Genomic DNA, 18,829 nt, shown 5'->3' on the forward strand with positions numbered 1-18,829 from the left:
ATTATACTGAATATAATATGTTTAAACAGCAGAAGTGAAAGAGAAATATCTAACTTCAGAAGAAACACATATACTTGTTAATGAATATATATCGCGTTTATATTGTAACACTTAGGTCTAACAAATCTTATTATTATAAGTGTAAGAATAAATTATGTTTCTTTGGTTTTTCCACTGACACAACTATAGCCATGGTAACTAATCTCGTCTTAACGTTCAGAATAACAAAAATAAATAGAAAATAAACATTTAAATAATGAAGAGTAGAAAACTCTAGGTTATAGAAGTATAAGTATAGCCGTAACCGAGGAGAGTTTCGTAACTATAGTTCTGAAATACATGTTGAGGTTTGACTGCAGTTCCAGCAGTTCCAGCAGGTTCAGCAAGGCCAGCGGGGCCATCGGGGGCTAGCGATGCGACAATGAGCTGTAGAGCGTACGAGTACGAGAGGATAACAGTAGCCAACAGTGGATTTGTTACAAATTTGGATGTGAGCTTGCTTTGTGCAAATAATATTTGGTTCGAATACCGATACTACTACTAATACGGATATTTTATTTGTTCAATTATTTTATGACAAATAAAATAAAGGCTACTTTAAAAGTTTAACTCAAGAAGTCGCTGGTAAAAGCTAGTTATATAATAAAGTCAAGTTATATCGTAAAATAACGGCAACGATAATAATATTCTACGAACACTGGATACTGGAAAGCTGTTATAAAAATAACTAAGAAGGAAATTACTAGAAATAAACAATAGGCTTACGAAGAAAGATCATAGAATGTAGGAGTATTATCACGAAATAACTGCAAATAAATGAAATATTGCAAATGGCACATTGCCGTTTCTTCGTTTACTTTCGGCGAATGATGGAAACTATTTCCACTGGGAGAGTCCGCTATTGAAAGTATTTGTATGTTACCATGTCTCTCGCTGTGTTCAATGTTTTGTTTCCTAAGTAATTATTATACATATCATTAAAACAAAAAAAACATCACAAGCAATAATAACCTAATGACTTAATAATGTAACACAATCGATTAACGAAATGCAATTGGAAATAAAGAATAATAAATAATATTAATATAATTATAAAAATAAACAGATATAATAATTTAAGTTTTCCAACGTAATCATATACCTACGTATACATATATAATTAAAACTATGTTATATAAGTTTTACACAATTTAAACTTGTATTAATTTCCATAACATATACTACTAGAGATACTGGTTCTAAGAAGACGCAGCGAACATCTCACGAACGAAGCCGTACTTACGGTAATTCTTTAAATAGACATAAGTAAATAGACATATATTTGCAATAAGTAAATACCTATCACACCTTCTTCACAAATCATGAAGAAAGTGGATAATTATGTTCACATCAATACACGACTAATCCGGTGCCCGTGACATCTAACCACACCAACAAACCTCGAATATCTATTGTTTTTAACTGTTGTTTTATTACAAGAAATCGAAGAACTTGAACGAACATATCCAATGTCAAAATTCTAAATTATCTTTCTTGAAAATAAACTTTTACTCGATGTTATATCAAGTTTAAAAACATCATATTTACGTGTGTGCTTTTAAAATTATCTTATCGCTACTTCAGTATGTGAAATAGGAAAGAAAGCGAACACACAACAAAAAATATTTATTTCATATTATCTTACGATGCGTGATTTTCCATATTAAAATTTAAATGAAAACGGATTATAATTTCCGTTCGTCTCTAATGTCGATTAGATAAGTTAGAACTTTATTTTATATAGTTATATATAGACATATACATTGATTACGATAACATTTTTAATTTAGGTAAAATAGTATTAATACAGGACGTCCGGTTGTTTCCGTTGTGCTAAAAATAGAAAAAAAAACATATATTAATTTTGACCACAATCTGCATTATATTTTTTAATAACTCCACAAGTACACCGTAAAAAACAACACTATGCTGACGTTAAAATAAAAGAAATAGTTTTAGTATAAGTAGTACTCACAGGAGAAGAACACCAAGCGCCTGGTTGTTCCGGATCCAGTCCAGCCCAAGTGATCAACTGCTGGAACAAATCACATGTATTTATATACAGTTTTACACAATTAACATTTATTTACGTATTTAACTTTTAATATAAATTATTGTAGCATATCAACATCCCGATACATATCGATGTTTGTCGTACAATCATTGTCGGTAACCCTTAGCCCTATTTAAAGAAAAGAAAATTATAAGAAAAAAACTCACAGGCCTTTTTGAACATGGTCTCTGCCTGTCCCGTAATATCGGAACGGCGGAGGTCCGTGCGAGGGCGAAGCTGCTTGCGAAGGCGACTGTTATAGCCGGGCTGACCGCGCGACGCCGCTGCGCCCCTACCGCTCTTTTCCGCCAACAATGACGCCTCGTTCTCCAGGTTAAACTTGGTTCTGATATTAAATATATATCATCATTACCAGCCGTGGTATACATTATAGAAATTAGAGAAATATTACCTAACTTGTTATTAAATAACAATAATTAGGTTTATATTATTTTGAGAGGCTTACGTTTTTTCCAGTTGTAGTTTCTCGTCTGTCAAGTTGGGAAGGGACGCGGTCAGTGGGTTAGATGTCTGGACTTGATTGGTATAGGTGTCAAGGCGTCGCTGGGTCTGGTGGGTCACATTCTGCTTGAACTCCATCGGGGGAGTCAACAACAACTCGGGGAAATAGACATGTTCCAGGCCGATATCTCCAGTCTCGCTGTCCTCATTCCTAAGCAACCGACACACAAATATTTTACTTCCAATAATGCTAGCTCTTACGTGACTATCGATATATAGACACCTAAAATGTTCCTTAATTATCTGTAAACATTTTAATTTAATTGAAATTTTTAATGTTTTTGTTAATAAAACATTGTAATTTTTTTTTGTGTAGTTTCAGTGACGCTCAGATCCAACCCTAAACAAATTTATAGTGACGACCGGTTCCGGTCATAACATCTTGTCATTGTTAACTTGGGTAACATAAATTACAACATTTAATTTTAACTTAAAATGCAATATTAATAATATTATAGAAGAGATTTAAATGACCTTCCGCTGGGTCCGCCGACTCGATTTTCAGATGAATCCGTAGATAGGATTTCAAACTCCCTCGCTTCTTCGGCTATCAATTTTTCAAGTCTTTGAGGCAGCGATAGTATGGTGTCCGGCACACGGATCGTTCTTAGGTCTTCAGCGGAGAATGCGCGTTGGGGTCTGTTTGTTACATTGTTGTTGTGATCAAATTTAATACGTTACTTGTCTCGCTTACAATTTCTTTATAATATTTAAATACGAAAGAAAAAATAGTTAACATTAAAATACAAACAGTTCGCCGCTAGAACACAAATTGATTTCAATTATCAATTATATACACTGTAATTCATTATTAATATCTTCCTACATAAGGTTCACGAGGCGTTGGTTCACTTCCCGCGCCATCTATTTCTTTCTTTTACTCTTACTTTCCTTATTTGACTTTTTTATTGTTAATTATTAAAACAATATTTTGTTATAAATAAATAGTAGATTTAGATTATTTAGTGAGAAGTTGGCTGTTATTATTGTATGTACCTGAAGTTTTTATTTACATATACATATAACAAAACTGGAAAAGCTAAGAATAAGTGAAATTCGACCTATAAGAAAAAAGAGCCACATATGAAATGAAATTAATTTGAACTCACCGTTCGGGTGTAGTTGTAGGGTCCGGGTGGGGCAGCACAGTGGCGATATCTGTGCGCGAGTAGCCGGGCAAGGGCGGCGAGTCGTATTCGGGGCTGCAGGCGGCTTCCATGTCTTGTAGTTTCAAGGTATTTACGAAAACTTCATTCCTGTTGTTTCAAAGTGATGAGATAAGTTAGTTGTTTTTTTTTTAATTTTTATAATGTAAATATAAAATAACCTATACATGGAGATAGGTGGTGGAGGTGATGGGAGTGGAGGTGGAGGGCAGGTTACATGTTACCTGGAGAGGTTGGGGCGCGGCAAGCGGTGCGATATCTGGCTGAAGCTGTCACCAACAAAGTTGAGCGGCGACCTGGGCCTTACGGCTGGAGCTGCCACCTAGAAAACCTCTTAATGTGTGTGTACTCATCATAATCCATATAATATTGCATGTAGACATCAAGAGTTATCACTAACTTCAAGGAGATGTTTTAATCGATGTTTAATATATGTTGTTGTTGGGAAAACATAACTAAACGACAGCTTACGACTGTAGTAGTACTGACTTACAGATAGCTGGTCAACTTACGTGTAAGTTACGATTCCGACGCGCCGATTGCGACGTGATTAGCACACAATTTATAACGATGAACAATGTACCCTTGGAGATGAGAATAGCCATAGTAGGAGCCACATTCCTTGTATCCAGCAGTACGTTACCTGTGCCGTATCCACTTGCTCCTATGTACCACAAGAGGTCCGACAAATTCTGCGAATATACTTAATGTTAAATTATAAAATATTTTAAATTTGATAAATTTTGCTGAAGAAATCGTCTGTAAAACTGACCATAGTGGAATAATAATCATTAAGATAAAACAGAAGTCCCGAGAAGTCCAGTAGGCAGGCCGCCAGCGTCACTGTAGTCCATGGACATGACGTGAAGTTTCCTACAACAAATATATATGTGTTACCCTGAAGATGCAATCACTTGATTACTTTATAACACAAAGCAACTTATGCATCAAAAAGGAAAAAACTGTAAAAGTAATATCACAATTGGAACTTACTGAACATTAGCTCGTTTGAGATCAGCCAAAAAATAGCTACAAAAAAGTTAGCCCAAAGGAAGAACAATGTCCTATAATAAGTGACCGGTGCGTCCTGCAACACTACGAATGCCTGGTTGACCATCTCGTCTACGAATTCCCCGATGTTTATCCTATTGCCGCACAGGTCAGGGTCTGCAACACACCTTCAACTTGTACAATCATCTTAGGCCTAGCATGACTTTCCGTGAAACACAACTCGATCGACAAAATTTGTATTAAAATATACGATATATTTCATATTGACATAAACATTCTGTCGATAATGTAACGTGTCGCAAATATTCGAAGTTAAGTGGGTAGGGAATTTAATTCTTTGACTGTGCTCCAGATCTGTGGCTCTGATACAATTAGTGTAACATGTTTACAAACAGAATTACCGTCGGCTCACAAAATACATCAATAAGCTATTGATATTAAGTTATGCGAAAGACGAAATGCTGAACTCTTTCTAGTTATAACGTATTTATAAAAGTTAGAGTCAATCTCTATGAAAATGTCAGCGAAGTGTGCACGTTAAAATATTACATAATATATATTTATAATAGTTGGATACATCGCTTACTCACCGTGAAGGTACATTATTTTTATAAAAACCCCAATCATTGAGTTTTGGAACATGTCTATATAACAATAGGCATTCAAAATAAGAAAGACAGCAAACATCAGCTGTACGATAGCTTCAATCTGGAAATATCAAAACATCTTATTATATAGGTACATATATCATACATTTAGGAATTTATTAAATGTATGTAAAACAAGGTAAACGAAATGGGGAAGTCGTTGCATAGTTTGAGCGTTACATTATATATATATATACCTCGAAATGTAAATTAATTAAAAGTATTGATCGATAATGAAGCATAATTTATAATCAAAGTATTCTATAAACAGAAAGTATATAACAATGTCACAGATATTATAGATAAATAGGAAAAAAGTATTTTTGTAAACGTCCAGGTATATATTAAATTATAATAATAGGTAACAAGGAAAAGCAATAAGTTATCAGCACTAATAAACATCCGCCAATTAACTACCTCTTCTTATTTACCTGATAATTATTTTCTATATGCTGTAAAAATATCGCTCACATTATTTACTTTATGTCGTGTATCAGTACAATAGTTGAAAACATATGTATATACTGCAACACATTATATCCACTACTCTACACTACATAAACTATACATAAATACCTTTACCGTGGGTTTTCATTACAGAAACACTCACACATTAGCACACATCCGTTTTTCTGTCTGCTAAAAAAAGCACACACACACACGCACACTTATATTGTTTTGACTTTGGCAATGTATGGTTTAGCTAATATATAAAATTAATTGTGTGTAGTAGTAGTAGTAGTAATATGTAGGAGTTAGTCAGTTTATCCTCTACTCATTTCAGTGGTTCCACTAAAACAGAGTTTAGATTTGACTTTGACACTGAAATGCATGCCGACTAAGTCACTGTGGTAAAGTGGAATTATACGGCCGGCTAAGTCTTGAACAGCTCACTTAAATATAAATTGAATTATTGGAAAAATAATATCGCGAAACAGATCTAGGACAGTTTATAAAATAAAAGTTTTTCAAACAATAATAAATAACTTCTACTAACCATGTTTTATTAACTATTATTAATATTTAATAGTTATTAGTTCTTAACGAGTAAAGGAAAGAGGAAAGTAAATCTATTCTAATCTTACTAATATTATAATAATACTAAATATAAACAAGTGTCAAATGCTATGTCAATTTAGTTTATAATATTATATCAATAGATGGCGGAACATATGGTTAGATCACGGTATCAATTTATTTTGTATATTGCTATACTTGCTATACTTGCCGATCGAATTTAATTAAAGTTGACTCGCACCAAGATATAACCAGTGTTTCATTGTGACTACTCGATACATCTCCAGTGACAGTTAGACTTTTTGAGACTGCTTTACAAGAAGAAGGATTTGATTGTTTGTTTGTTTTATTGTTTCCATTGAATAAACCCCGACACTACTGAATCGATTTGAATAATTCTTAAAACAGTCGTGTGTAACAGCTAGCATAAATTACAATGATAGAAATAGTAATCTTAAATGAAAGCTATGTACCTATAAAATTATGCCAGTATAGTTGGACTGTAGCGCTCAAAATCATCGCTGGCATACATCCGGCATAACGTAAACAAAAACCGGGGCTAATGAGCCCAAACAGTCCATGCCAGACCAGCAGCACTATACTGGCATGTTTTAAACCATTCTTTAAATCACAAAATTGTAAAATCAGTTTCTAGGCTTTATTATCTGTTGTCATAAATCGCCTTGTCGTTGACGGCTGTCACAGTGAGCGTGGTGTGTATTGCGTGTGCAGTTGTAGGTCGCAGCGATTTGTTTAGCGCGAAAAGCAAAACTAAATTAATAATGAGTGTTTTATTGAATGAAATAATGTATGGATTACTACAGGTGCAAGTACAATCAAGCCGAAAGAGGTAAATATCAAGTTGAGGTTTTAATAGACAGAGCGCCCAGTTACAAACAAGCAAGCGGCTAACAAAGGTTCAGAGTGTGTGCTTGCGGTAATTTGAAGTAATCGAAAGTGTATGTACGTAGACAGATTAGGCAAAAGTATTGAGCTAGATATCACGACTGATAAAATTTCGTAACGTAAGATGGGAGAGTGTGACAGTTTGGTGGCACTACCGATTAGATTGGTATCCGATCCGAATCATGATGTGCACACTATCGCGATGACTTGACGTCACAGCACTCATTCATGTGTGAATTCACTTAACTATAGAAGTATTTCAAATGCTTAATTATAGATAACCATAAATTTTCATTAGGTGCATAAAAATGAAGAAGAATTTTCAAACTATCTTTGGCTATTTAAATTTTGTGCATTTCCTTATAGCACCAACCTGCTGGTGTTTTAGAAACTAAATTATTGAAAACTAGAAATGAAAAAAATGCCTGTAACATTCGCCTTGCCCACTGTTTAAAACACAAGTTCATAATGAAATAATGTATTACTTTGTTGTGAATAGTTAAACTTACAAAAAGATTTAAGATGTGTAAGTATCTCAATACAATATTATATATTCCTTGCTATCTAGCACTGGTATCAAAATTACATGTAACTGATAGACATTCAGTTTTAGCTGAACTTTTAAATTGTACAGTTCTAATGTTAATTTAAAACTAAACATGTACAGCGAGCTTAGGTTAACAGTGCCCAATAGATACTTGAGCTTGCACTTTTCTTTATTAAGATATTGATGTTTTATTTATTTTAATAAAACAACATAAACCTGCTTTAACAACTATTTTTTTTTTACTTTAAAACATTATTTAGTAAAGTTGTCATGGTTATTGTAGCCTTTTATTTAATCTTAAATGATGTATTCGCTTAGCTAAAGAACAATTTAAATGTTGAAAACATTACTAGTTGTAGGTGTAAGTAATTAAATAAATTATAGCGCAGCAAATAGTTCAAATATCATGTATATATTATGTTTAGTCATTAATTTATAATCAATAATTGACGGAGATGGGTAAAAATGTAGAGTAGCCAAATAAAAAAAAATAGATTAGTTATTAATATTTCAATTAAATAATGTTAAATCACAATCGCAAAGCATGCACATAGCAATGTATATAATAACAAAACATTGAATGTGAAGTGTTCATAGTGAAGATAATGAGTTGTACTCAAATAATGGACTTGTCTGATCAGATTTTGTTCCTAATTATTGAATCAGTGGAAGACTTTCATTTCTAAATATAAAAAAACAACACTGCTCACAAAGTATAAATAGAGCTATGTATTAACTGCCATATAAGATTAATGACTACTTAAGTAAATTCAGAATTAGATTTATCTCACTAAATCCTCACTAAGGGACTCCTAGACTTGTAGACTAGCAGTAGTTAGTTTTAATTGACATTTCAATGGAAGAGTACAATATGTTAGTGAAAACAAGAATAAAACAAAAATGCCTTATGTCAAATGAGCCATATATATATATTTAATTACCTTAAACCCAATCATGATGCTAACAGAAATCTGAACAGACTTAAATGTGTGTTCATATAATTGTATTTATCAAGTATAATTTGTAGATATTTACTTTTGTGATGCACTAGTCGCCGCCCGCGGCACCGTCCGCGCGGAATTAAAAAAACTTATTAACTTATTCTATGTGTTCTTTCAGACTATGTTCTACATCTGTGCCAAATTTCATCAAGATCCATTGAGCCATTCCGGAGATACCTTCAAACAAACAAAGATCCATCCAATGAAACATTTGCATTTATAATATTAGTAAGATTTAATTTGTTAGATCATTGCTGATGTTATATGACTTCTCACTTGTAATTACTTTCATATTAAAAAGGTACACTTCTTATAACATTTCTTTTGCTTCTTATTCAATAAATTCAAAGAAATGCAATGAATGAAATTACAAATTTAATAAATATGCTGAGTGACTTTGTATTTGTTCATGTTATTTGTATTCATAACTATAAGCAGAGCATATAATGCTTATGCATATGCTTTATATTAAACTATATTAATACACAATTTGATTTTACTATTGTTTTTTGAAATTGCAAGTTAATGTGCACTTGTCATTAAGATACCAATTAGAAGCAAATAAAAATGTTTAATTGGTGATAAAAAAATCTTATTTATTACTAATATTATAAAGGCGAATGTTTGAATGGATGGATGTTTGTTTGTAGTTATGTCGATAATGGATATCGATGAAATATGGCATTCATATAGAAGATATTTTGGAAGAACAGGTAGGCTACTAATTATCTTTTTGTAATTCTGCGCGGACGGAGTCTCAGGCGACCGCTAGTTTTTTTTTAAATAAAATAGACTTATAATGGTAGTTGGATGTTATTTGTAGATGCTTATGTATTTTTTCTTGATATCGCATTCTTTGCTAACGTTATTTATTAAAACAAAGTAAATAGAAACACGTATCGATGACATTTCTTCAAAATATCTAATTAACGTGTGCTTTTATAATCGTTTATTTCAAACATTTAAGAGAATTGATCCGCGACCGAAGCATGTATTGAAAAGAAAGATTTTCAAATGTCGTTTCACATCATAATTAATAGACGAGCCCTTAGATGACGCGTGACCTACATTCTATAGCATTTATGTAAATCGCGTAAAATCTTCAATAATTTCTAACGCTTAATCGGAAATTATAAATGTGTTTGTGAAAGCAACAACTTCAATACCTATAAAGATATTTTAAAAAAGGTTTTACACTTATAATGGGGATGGTAACATTCGGCCATATTTTTATATTTTACATTAATAAAAATGTTGAATATTGTCGTTGCTAAATAACATTTGAACCTGAAATATGTAAAATTGTATTGATTTAAAAGAAATGATCACACATCAGATATATATATATTAAATTATAAATAGCACTTACCGTCGTCAGAACGCCTAACACGGAAGTCCTACTTGGTGGCATGTTTTCTGTTGTTAGTTGTAGTTGGTGTGCGAGGGTATACGGCGTCGGTGCTGGCCGACGGTGACGCGGCGGCTGCTTTACTGCTTCTCAGCCATTTCAGCAACACTGGCCTGTAACAATACGAATTATCTATACTTTCTCAGGCGATAACAACATTATTCTACGATTGCGTACGCTACGAGATAACTTATTTATCTCAAAAGAAATTTAACATCACAACGCACTGACAAAATTATCACATTTTATAAAAATACCAATAAATTCGGGAAAATTTAATAATTTTTAAAATAATATGAAGTAAAAACATATATAAATACCTGTAAGGTGTATGAGATCGCAGGGTACAAGTTGAAGTGCGTGGGCGAGATGTCGCGTCGAGCAGCAGCACACATCCAGCTTGCAGGGCGGTCGGACTTGGACTGGCTAGTGGCTACAGAGACTGGAGTGGAGCCTGTTGCTATTCGCAGCCAGCCGATAGGGGGAGGAGTCGGGGAAGCTTCGACATATTTTACAGAGAAGCGCTATTTACTTATATTAACATTTTTGACAGATTTTGATGATTTTCTTATGAATGTTGAGAAAATCGCCAGCAAACATTAGATATACTGTCGGATGACATTGAAGGTGTTTCATTTGGTTGTAATAACTATTTACATATATTTTATAGTATTGAATAATAAAATTGGAAACTATTGATATTTTTCAACCCTTAATTAACGTAATTAATCTTTCCATGAAATGATTTAACTTGACAATAAGGAAAAAACTTCAGTTTGAAACATATTGCTAAATAAAGCTTGTATAATTTAACCGACGGACATTTATCTACAAACTAGTCCTGGCTTCGGCGACGTGTTCTGCTTGAAAGATACATTTTTAAGAAGACCTAAAATAGCTTACTTATTTGTATTGCATCGTGTTAGGTTTCAAGTTATTCTGCTGAAGGAATAACATTTCAATGTACAAACTTTCATCCCCCACTTTTGACTTTTAGGAAATGATTTCTTCAGAATCTTTTCACATTGCTCGACTACGTTGTGACAAAAATGTCTTTACAAAATGTCTCCTCTCTCGGTGCTATTTGTACGGAGCTGTGTGTACGTGTTGCTGTGAAAAATAAAAAATACATTTAGGTAATTAATTAAACCCGTGTATTATTAACCTTTTGACCGCCGGTGCTTGATGTTATGGATGTCAACGGGTTTATAAAAGAGGTTTAATATGTATCACCAATATTGTTATTTATTTGCCAAGATGATATTTCGGAAGCCTTCGCATAATCATATTTCAATAATCATGATTTCTATGTTTAATATCAGTGTGCGATAAAAGGGTTGACTTTTAAAGCTTAAATGTAGTTGAAACTCTACCTAACTTTTGTTATGGTTAAGTGTTTAGTGCTTGAATATCGCAATATACTTTCAGAGTGCTCGGTTGAGTAGTTACAAACAAAATTTCAAATAGGCCTATTGGTGTAGATTGCGCGTGGATATATCAGTCAGATATTGATGAGAAAAACTTGTAGAATTTCAACTTTTACATCCATAGTCTAGCATGAGGCGATGGTCATTTTTACATATAACATTAGTTAAACTATGGTAAATAGGTAATCGCTACTTGATACAAGTATTCAATATTAACAAATATAACATTATTATTAATTTATTCATTTATATTTGCGTTATTTAATTTTGATAATATTTAAAAGTTGGCTAAATATTTTATTTTTATTGTAATATTAAAAACTATAAAATAACAAAATTTGGTATAATATAAAAATTAAAAATCGCAAAAAGAGATTACTTTTGATAACATGAGCACACGAAACCGATGTGTATATGTGCATAGGCCTAGATTTAAGCTTGTAAAAGAAGCGAGTGAGATGTGCCAATGTGGTCTCTGCTCACCCCTCTAGGTTACGGGTTTGAAATATGTAGTTGTTGATATGTTTTTATATATATTAATTGAATATCTTATATGAAAACTTCCTAGAGATGCCATAAAATAATTTTATAAGTTTTTATAGAGTTGTAATATTTATTAGATTATTAACTTATATGTAATGAGTAAAATGTAAAAATTAAGTTTGCCACGCAAAGCATAGATTAAGCAAAATTGTTAGGATTCCCTATGTATATTATGATTTTATATTTTAATAGGCTACAAACTTTCCCTCGCGTTCTAAGAATGTCCTAGAGAAGTTTTGTATCACAATGTAGTGCCGTGCTGCAGGAACGTGTAACATACAAACTTTGACTTGTATTTATATCTTAAAATAAAATAAAAAACTAGTGAAAATGGATATTCATCGTAATTTGTGAATATTTTACGTGTTTCGCAGATATCAATATTTATTTATTTACGAAAATTGAATAGAATAAAATAGCATGTAACTTTTTACCGGAGTGTACCGGAGGTGGGCCGGGAGGAGGTGATATGTTGTGCGCGTATTCTTGTACTTCATGTTATTTCAATCTCATTGTAACCTTTTTTCAATCTAAACAGCTGAACCGTTTGTTACTTGAGAGCTGTTCAATATTTTTGTATTCTCACCTGTAGTGTCATGCCGCTCGTCAATAGGTATTTTTTATACAAATATTTGTTTCTTAATAAGTTGCTTATAAATGAATAGACACAAAAAAAAAGAAAATGGGTTAGAGAGATGAGGTTCCCGGCTACTGGAATCACTGTAAAACGTAGAGCTATCAAGTATTTTTGCCGCACTGTTTTAAGTGTTTTAAGTGAGATCGTCTAATATGACTCCGAGTCATTTCGTGCAACAAGTGTTACTGTTGCGATTCTACTTGTCTGTTTCAAATAAAAACGTGTTCAATATTATTATTTTATCTTACTTATATTATAAATGCGATTCTTTTACATGGATGAATGCTTGTTTGAAGGTATCTCTGGAACAGCTCAACGGATCTCTATAAAATTCTGCGTAGTTCTAGAACATAGCCTGGACGGACACACAGGATACTAATTAAGTTTTTTTAACAGTTATTGTTTATTCGGTGCGTCGGAATGCTGAGAGGGACTGATTCCAATCTCTGTAACCACGAGTGCTTTGCTTCGGCTAATAAGAGATAATGAAGGGTGAAGATATAATTTCGTATATTTATTTCGTGAGCGGTAAATCACGATTAGACGGGTTCTAAGAACTATTTCCTTCAATAACGTCCACAGCGTCTTAGTTTGAAATGCTACTCGAAATGCTTTGAGCTTCATTCGGGCGCATTTATACAGCTTATCTATTGCGGGTTGAATCTCTGTTATATAATATTCGATGCTCTATATCTATCTATACATAGATTTATAAACTGGCAGTCAGATTTCCACGAGTGCAGCTTTATTAATATTCAATACCACTTTTTAATAGTAAGAGTGCGTTCAGATAGCAGTACTGCATTATCTGCTGTACTGCCCCGGTGCTACCTTCGTGTGAATTATATCATTGTCTTGAATATGTCAGAATTAGTAACAATTATCGGACCAGTGTGTATGTACGAGTACTAAACGGCGTAGATCAGATACATATAAATATCTGTACCCCGCTACAGCTAACAGTTTGTACATCGGCAGCGTTACAACATGACTTCTCTGGTTAGTTCTTTTTCTAATTAAATATTGCTCCAATTTGATTATTTGTTTGTGCCGATTTACAGATTGTCGCAACTCAACAGTGTACGGTGCTTTATGACTATAACCAAGGGTGACATATTTGTCACACTTTTCTCATGAGAATCTCATGGATCTTGGGGATATTATTTAATATCCCATATACGATTAATTAAAATTAAAGCGATATGTTAATTGTAAAGTTGTGTGAATACACACATCAATTAATTTGTCTCGCATTGAATTCATATTAGAAGAGCTAAAAATAAACAGGGTCAATCAAGTAGCTATTGTTTTCCAGCAACCGCGGCGCGCTCTCTCCCTACTTTTATATCTCATTATCATAAGATATACTAGATACACTATTAATTTATTTACCTAATAAAAAGTATGCAGCTAGAATATGTTGTGCAGGTTTACTGGGCCGTGGTTACTGCCGTCGTATGCAGCTCCTCTGTAACATTGTGCGAGGTCGCGGAGTCACATCCGCCATCACCACACGCCAAAGATATGTAAGTCAAAGTTACCCTTGGTTTTCAATCGCTTTCTCAATTTTCTCTTTAAAAAATATAAATCAAAGTATGTTTAAAACTATTGAAAATCTACGGCAAGCTACACAAAGACTCGCCTCCGATTTTTGCCGGTCTGACGACAAAGTGTATACTGACAGGCGACTGTCCATGTCGATATACGCTATTAATTTAATTTGTTGAGTTCCTTTCATCCTTTCCCTATGTCAACCCTAAAACCTTTCCCAACAGTATATGTCGCTACGGTTACAATGCTTTCACAAAAGCTACTTTGTAAAACAAGTTGTCTTTTGTCAAAATTATTTTACAAACAACAACTTAACCTGCTTTATTAATTAAGTAAATCCTATAAATCATTGAAGTGAAGAGGATCCTTGATTAGACCATTATCATCAACATTATAGCAACAATACATTATTAAATTACAAAAGTTTTCTAAATCAGTGTAGAACAGTTACCAGCTACCACAGAGGTAGTGTTGTTGACGACAGCAACAACAAGAAATACCACGACAAAAGAATACAGGCGAGTAGTGCAAGCAATTTCGCGTCTGATGAATGTGCTAGAGTACTTTTAGTTCTCTTTCCGTTCCCACCCTTTTCTTACAAGGGAAGGAAAGCGAGTTTGACGGAGAAGGGGGGGGGGACGCATAATAAGAGACAATATTAGTTTATTATATAGATATTATTGTGATTAACAATTATAGGCAAAATAACTGAGTTGCTTGCTGCTATGGATAGCGATCGCTTCGTTGTTACAACGAGTTAAGGTGGTTGTTTGCTCGTTTGTTACCATATATAATAATATAATAAAAGAGGTAAAACACAAGAAAGGTTACTGAAGTCGCAGACGGACAGACTATAAAATCAATACTGAAAGGTCTCTCTATGCTTTGATATCTTTAAACAAACAATGGGCATTGTGATTGGTCAGAAAATTGGTATTTTATTATTTACAAGTTGCTATTTCGTAAGTATTCGTCTCGTATTTTTCTTCGCTAGAAATTATTGTAGCTTTATTACACTATAATAAATTATATTGAATTGTACTGAAATTAAATTGGACAAAATATATTTGGAAATAGCAAACCCCTTGACGATAGTTTACGGTGAGTTTCCACTGCAGAATACATGTATGAAAACATTGTCATAATTTTCGTTGTCTGTATAGAAAACATAAGTGTTGCTGAACTTACAGTTAAGTACATGTACTTGTTACAGTGTAAACTTATATAAAAATATTCAAATGTAGTTTAACACAAAGTTTTTAAAGTTTGTAATTTAGTGATGATTTTGCAATTTGTGTGAACAGGTACGTGGTTCGCGCTACACTCTATCAAGTGGGTATCATCACGAACAAAACCGATGGCAAAACGGACAGACAACAGTAAGATATTTTTATCATACTAGCTATCTAATAATATCAATATCCTTGTTTTGTTAAAGAGGATGTGAGGGTAACAATACCAGTATATAAATCTTTTAAAATTCGTTTGAATTCAATGTTCTGCTAAACGTTGAAACTGATAAAATACCGGATTGTACCATTGTGCAGGTTATGTTACGTTATTATTTATTCAGGAAGGTTTGCTGAGCCGGTTTTGCGGCCCCCCCCTCTTTTTTTCTGTTGGAGGAAATCTTCCAAAGATAGAATATCTAGGAGGCACCGCAGGACTTGGCATATTTAATATATCCAAAAATATATTTTGTGATAAATACTTACTCCACTGGTGTACGTACGATAAATCGGGTCTTGGTTTCCGACACACGAGTAATACATACAATTATTTTCAAACATTTATAAATGAAATGAAGTAAAGAAATCTCCTAGAATAAATGTAATGTCGTCTTTTTGCTACGTCTAGCGCCATCTACTGGTTACACGGAGCACTATTTTTAAGTTTTAAGAAAAAAAAATCATGGTATTTATTTCTTAAATTAAATAGAAAATCATGTCATATTATAATTTTTAAATGTTACTTTTAGTTGATTTGATGTTTTTGGTATTAATTTCGCTCCACAGATGGCGCTAAAGTTACTTATTTTTATGAGGGGATGAAAAGCGCCCCGGGGATACTTTTGACGGATTTTAATTAACATTTTAATTAATTAAGTTAATGCTATGTGGTTTGTAAAAGATATTGTTTAGTTGTGTTCTTTCTATTGATATAATAAAAATAGTTAGTGTTCGAAATTTTATAAAACAATTTCAATAAAAAAATTTAAAAGCAAATTTTGTTAAAAGTTAAAAATTTTAAAGGTTTGTTTTACTGTTTGTGCAGAGGCCATCAGGAAGCGATCACATTTTACCACCGCAACGGTTCCGGTATTGATTTGAGTGGTATAGGCAATCCCCTTGTAACTAATGTGACGGCTCAAAGTATTGTCGGCTTGTCACCAGTGGATAATATCAACGAGACGCGCGTGTTACCATGGAACGCTCTAGAAAAAATGGCTTCTACCCAGAGTACAAACACTTCTGGTATGTTTAATGCAAAATATTCTTTTTAAATAAATTGCTATTATTTTTTGTCAGAAATCAAGTTTTACAATAAAATAGTGTCACGACACTAAAAAAATTATTAAAAATAATTCCTATTTCTCTCACAAAGTTTGGTCGCTTGGCAAATAATAGAAGCAGCAATAGTACGACTACCGATATTTGTATAATTACAATTATTAACAAAAATTAGACTCGTTGCTAATTTGAGACAATTACTAAAGCTGTCTAATAATCTCTATTATCTGTTGTAAAACGTCGATGTATTCGGATGATGCAATTACTCGTAACGTTTTACTTTACCGCTATAGATAATTACACAAGTCAACACTTTCATTAGGTGATAATATATATTTCACGTTGTAGTTCTATCGTTTTGTGTAATCTCATCGAATCTTGTATGTATACGAACAAGTTAACTGTAAAAACATCAAATTCACACATCTTAGATCTCAGATTATATTTAAACATCTCCGAAAAGGAAGGAATTGTGAATTTTAGTTTAATTTTTTTTAAATTAATAATCGCATGAAAACAGACAAAGAAAGAATTTTTAATAAGGTAACTATTTTATACAGATAGAGAGGATCCTTGGAACGCTCAACAGGTGAGGTCAAGACGTGAAGTAAGGGAGGTTCCCGCCACTGTGGTGGAGGGGGCGGCAGTGGTGCCCCCTGCGAGCGACATACGATCCCTCGCCCTACCCCCTCTCATTGCCTTTAACAATAATCTATCCCATATCCCAGTGCCGATACCAAACACCTCTATAGTGCGTTACGCTAAAATAAATACTTTGGTAAAAACAAATTGAATGTTTTGTATTATAACATTAAAAAGTTGTAAAATAGCGACGCGACAGATAATTTAGCAAATGGAATAAATGATGTAGAAATAACATTGGATTTTATTTTGTTTTTGCTCATTTTAAATATTAACATTTTTATTAATTTCATATTATTCTTTCGTCTACATGTTAAAGTTATTCTGAAAGAAATAATTGAATACATCTTCACTGACTTACCGAGAAGTTTTATTTGATGTTTGTAAGAACGTTCGTATCTGTCTGTTAAGTTCATTTCGATAAGGTATCATGTTAAGTTTCTTAACAACGTATCTTTCGCAATATAAAATAATGTATGTGTGTGTGTGTGTGTGAGATGCAAATCATTACCTGCGAATCCTCTTTGTTAATATTAATGGAAACTCTACATCGAGAATATGAATTGCTTTGTAGAAAACGATTACAAACGGAAACGATTAGCTGCAGCTAATTGCTATGTTATTACAATGTATGTTGAAACACTTTGAAAACACTGAATAACTTTTAGATAATTATGTCATGAGATGTATCAGTTTTATAGGAAATTAACAAAATAAATATACTTTTTGTGTTCTAATATTAACAGATTTTTGTTAATTCTCTAATATTTCTTGAACCATTCCAACTAAGTTCAAGGCTAGTGCCACCGTATCCTAGGTTTAAGACAATAGTGGAACGGCGTGATTAGAGTTATTTATTAGAGTTAGTTATTAGATTTGTCATAGACTTCCTCCCTCCTCTTTAACTGTAGAAAAGTATTTACTTTGAGTGATGTAGCATTAGGTAGGTAGTAAGTAATCTATTGAGCATTAGTCAAATAACAAGGATCCCATAGGGCATTGACTTTTGAAGATATGAAATGTAATTAAAAGTCGTGAGAATCCTTTTTGTGTTTGAATAAAACAAACACAATAACATTATTAGTCAAACATTGCGTGTTGCAGTTATTATTTTTTTTTATGTCATGAGGTGGCAAACGAGCGAGCAGCCACCTGAAATCACTGAAGTATCGAAGTGACCGTTGCCCATAGACATACGCAAT

The 18,829-nt window shown here is 33.0% G+C and overlaps 2 protein-coding genes across 5 annotated transcripts; one reads left to right on the forward strand and one right to left on the reverse strand.

Moving 5' to 3' along the window:
* Positions 1-1,165: 1,165 nt before the first annotated feature.
* Positions 1,166-10,906, reverse strand: LOC106126489 (uncharacterized). 2 transcript variants are annotated; one of them, XM_013324193.1, is made up of 13 exons: positions 10,638-10,906; positions 10,279-10,430; positions 5,382-5,499; positions 4,774-4,947; positions 4,553-4,653; positions 4,293-4,472; positions 4,005-4,102; positions 3,724-3,870; positions 3,089-3,253; positions 2,559-2,765; positions 2,260-2,438; positions 2,015-2,071; positions 1,166-1,872 (listed from the first exon to the last, which is right to left on the reverse strand). In XM_013324193.1, the coding sequence occupies exons 2-13, from the start codon at positions 10,318-10,320 to the stop codon at positions 1,841-1,843; spliced, it is 1,500 nt and encodes a 499-aa protein (XP_013179647.1). In that variant the 5' UTR covers positions 10,321-10,430; positions 10,638-10,906; the 3' UTR covers positions 1,166-1,840. The 2 variants fall into 2 exon arrangements, with proteins under 2 accessions (XP_013179647.1, XP_013179646.1); XM_013324192.1 differs by having other exon boundaries at positions 2,015-2,074.
* LOC106126490 (uncharacterized) lies at positions 7,139-17,838 on the forward strand. Of its 3 annotated transcripts, none has more exons than XM_013324196.1 (5): positions 7,139-7,305; positions 14,353-14,450; positions 15,780-15,854; positions 16,750-16,949; positions 17,546-17,838. In XM_013324196.1, coding segments are annotated over exons 2-5 (510 nt in total). In that variant the 5' UTR covers positions 7,139-7,305; positions 14,353-14,448; the 3' UTR covers positions 17,779-17,838. The 3 variants fall into 3 exon arrangements, with proteins under 3 accessions (XP_013179650.1, XP_013179649.1, XP_013179648.1); XM_013324194.1 differs by lacking the exon at positions 7,139-7,305 and adding an exon at positions 13,708-13,923; XM_013324195.1 differs by lacking the exon at positions 14,353-14,450.
* The last annotated feature ends 991 nt before the right edge of the window (positions 17,839-18,829 follow it).

This window comes from Papilio xuthus, unplaced genomic scaffold (assembly GCF_000836235.2).
Source record: "Papilio xuthus unplaced genomic scaffold, Pxut_1.1 DF825017.1, whole genome shotgun sequence".
NCBI lineage: Eukaryota > Metazoa > Arthropoda > Insecta > Lepidoptera > Papilionidae > Papilio > Papilio xuthus.

What these genes read in the sequence shown, in the direction of transcription:
- LOC106126489 (XM_013324192.1), bottom strand. Translation starts at nt 10,320, where the DNA reads ATGCCACCAAGTAGGACTTCCGTGTTAGGCGTTCTGACGACG. An exon ending in ATGATTATTATTCCACTATG is followed by an intron (nt 4,473 to 4,552) that starts GTCAGTTTTACA and finishes GTATATTCGCAG; the next exon opens with AATTTGTCGGACCTCTTGTG. An exon ending in GCGCTTGGTGTTCTTCTCCT is followed by an intron (nt 1,873 to 2,014) that starts GTGAGTACTACT and finishes TTCTATTTTTAG; the next exon opens with CACAACGGAAACAACCGGAC.
- LOC106126490 (XM_013324194.1), top strand. An exon ending in TCACCACACGCCAAAGATAT is followed by an intron (nt 14,451 to 15,779) that starts GTAAGTCAAAGT and finishes TTGTGTGAACAG; the next exon opens with GTACGTGGTTCGCGCTACAC. An exon ending in GGCAAAACGGACAGACAACA is followed by an intron (nt 15,855 to 16,749) that starts GTAAGATATTTT and finishes CTGTTTGTGCAG; the next exon opens with AGGCCATCAGGAAGCGATCA.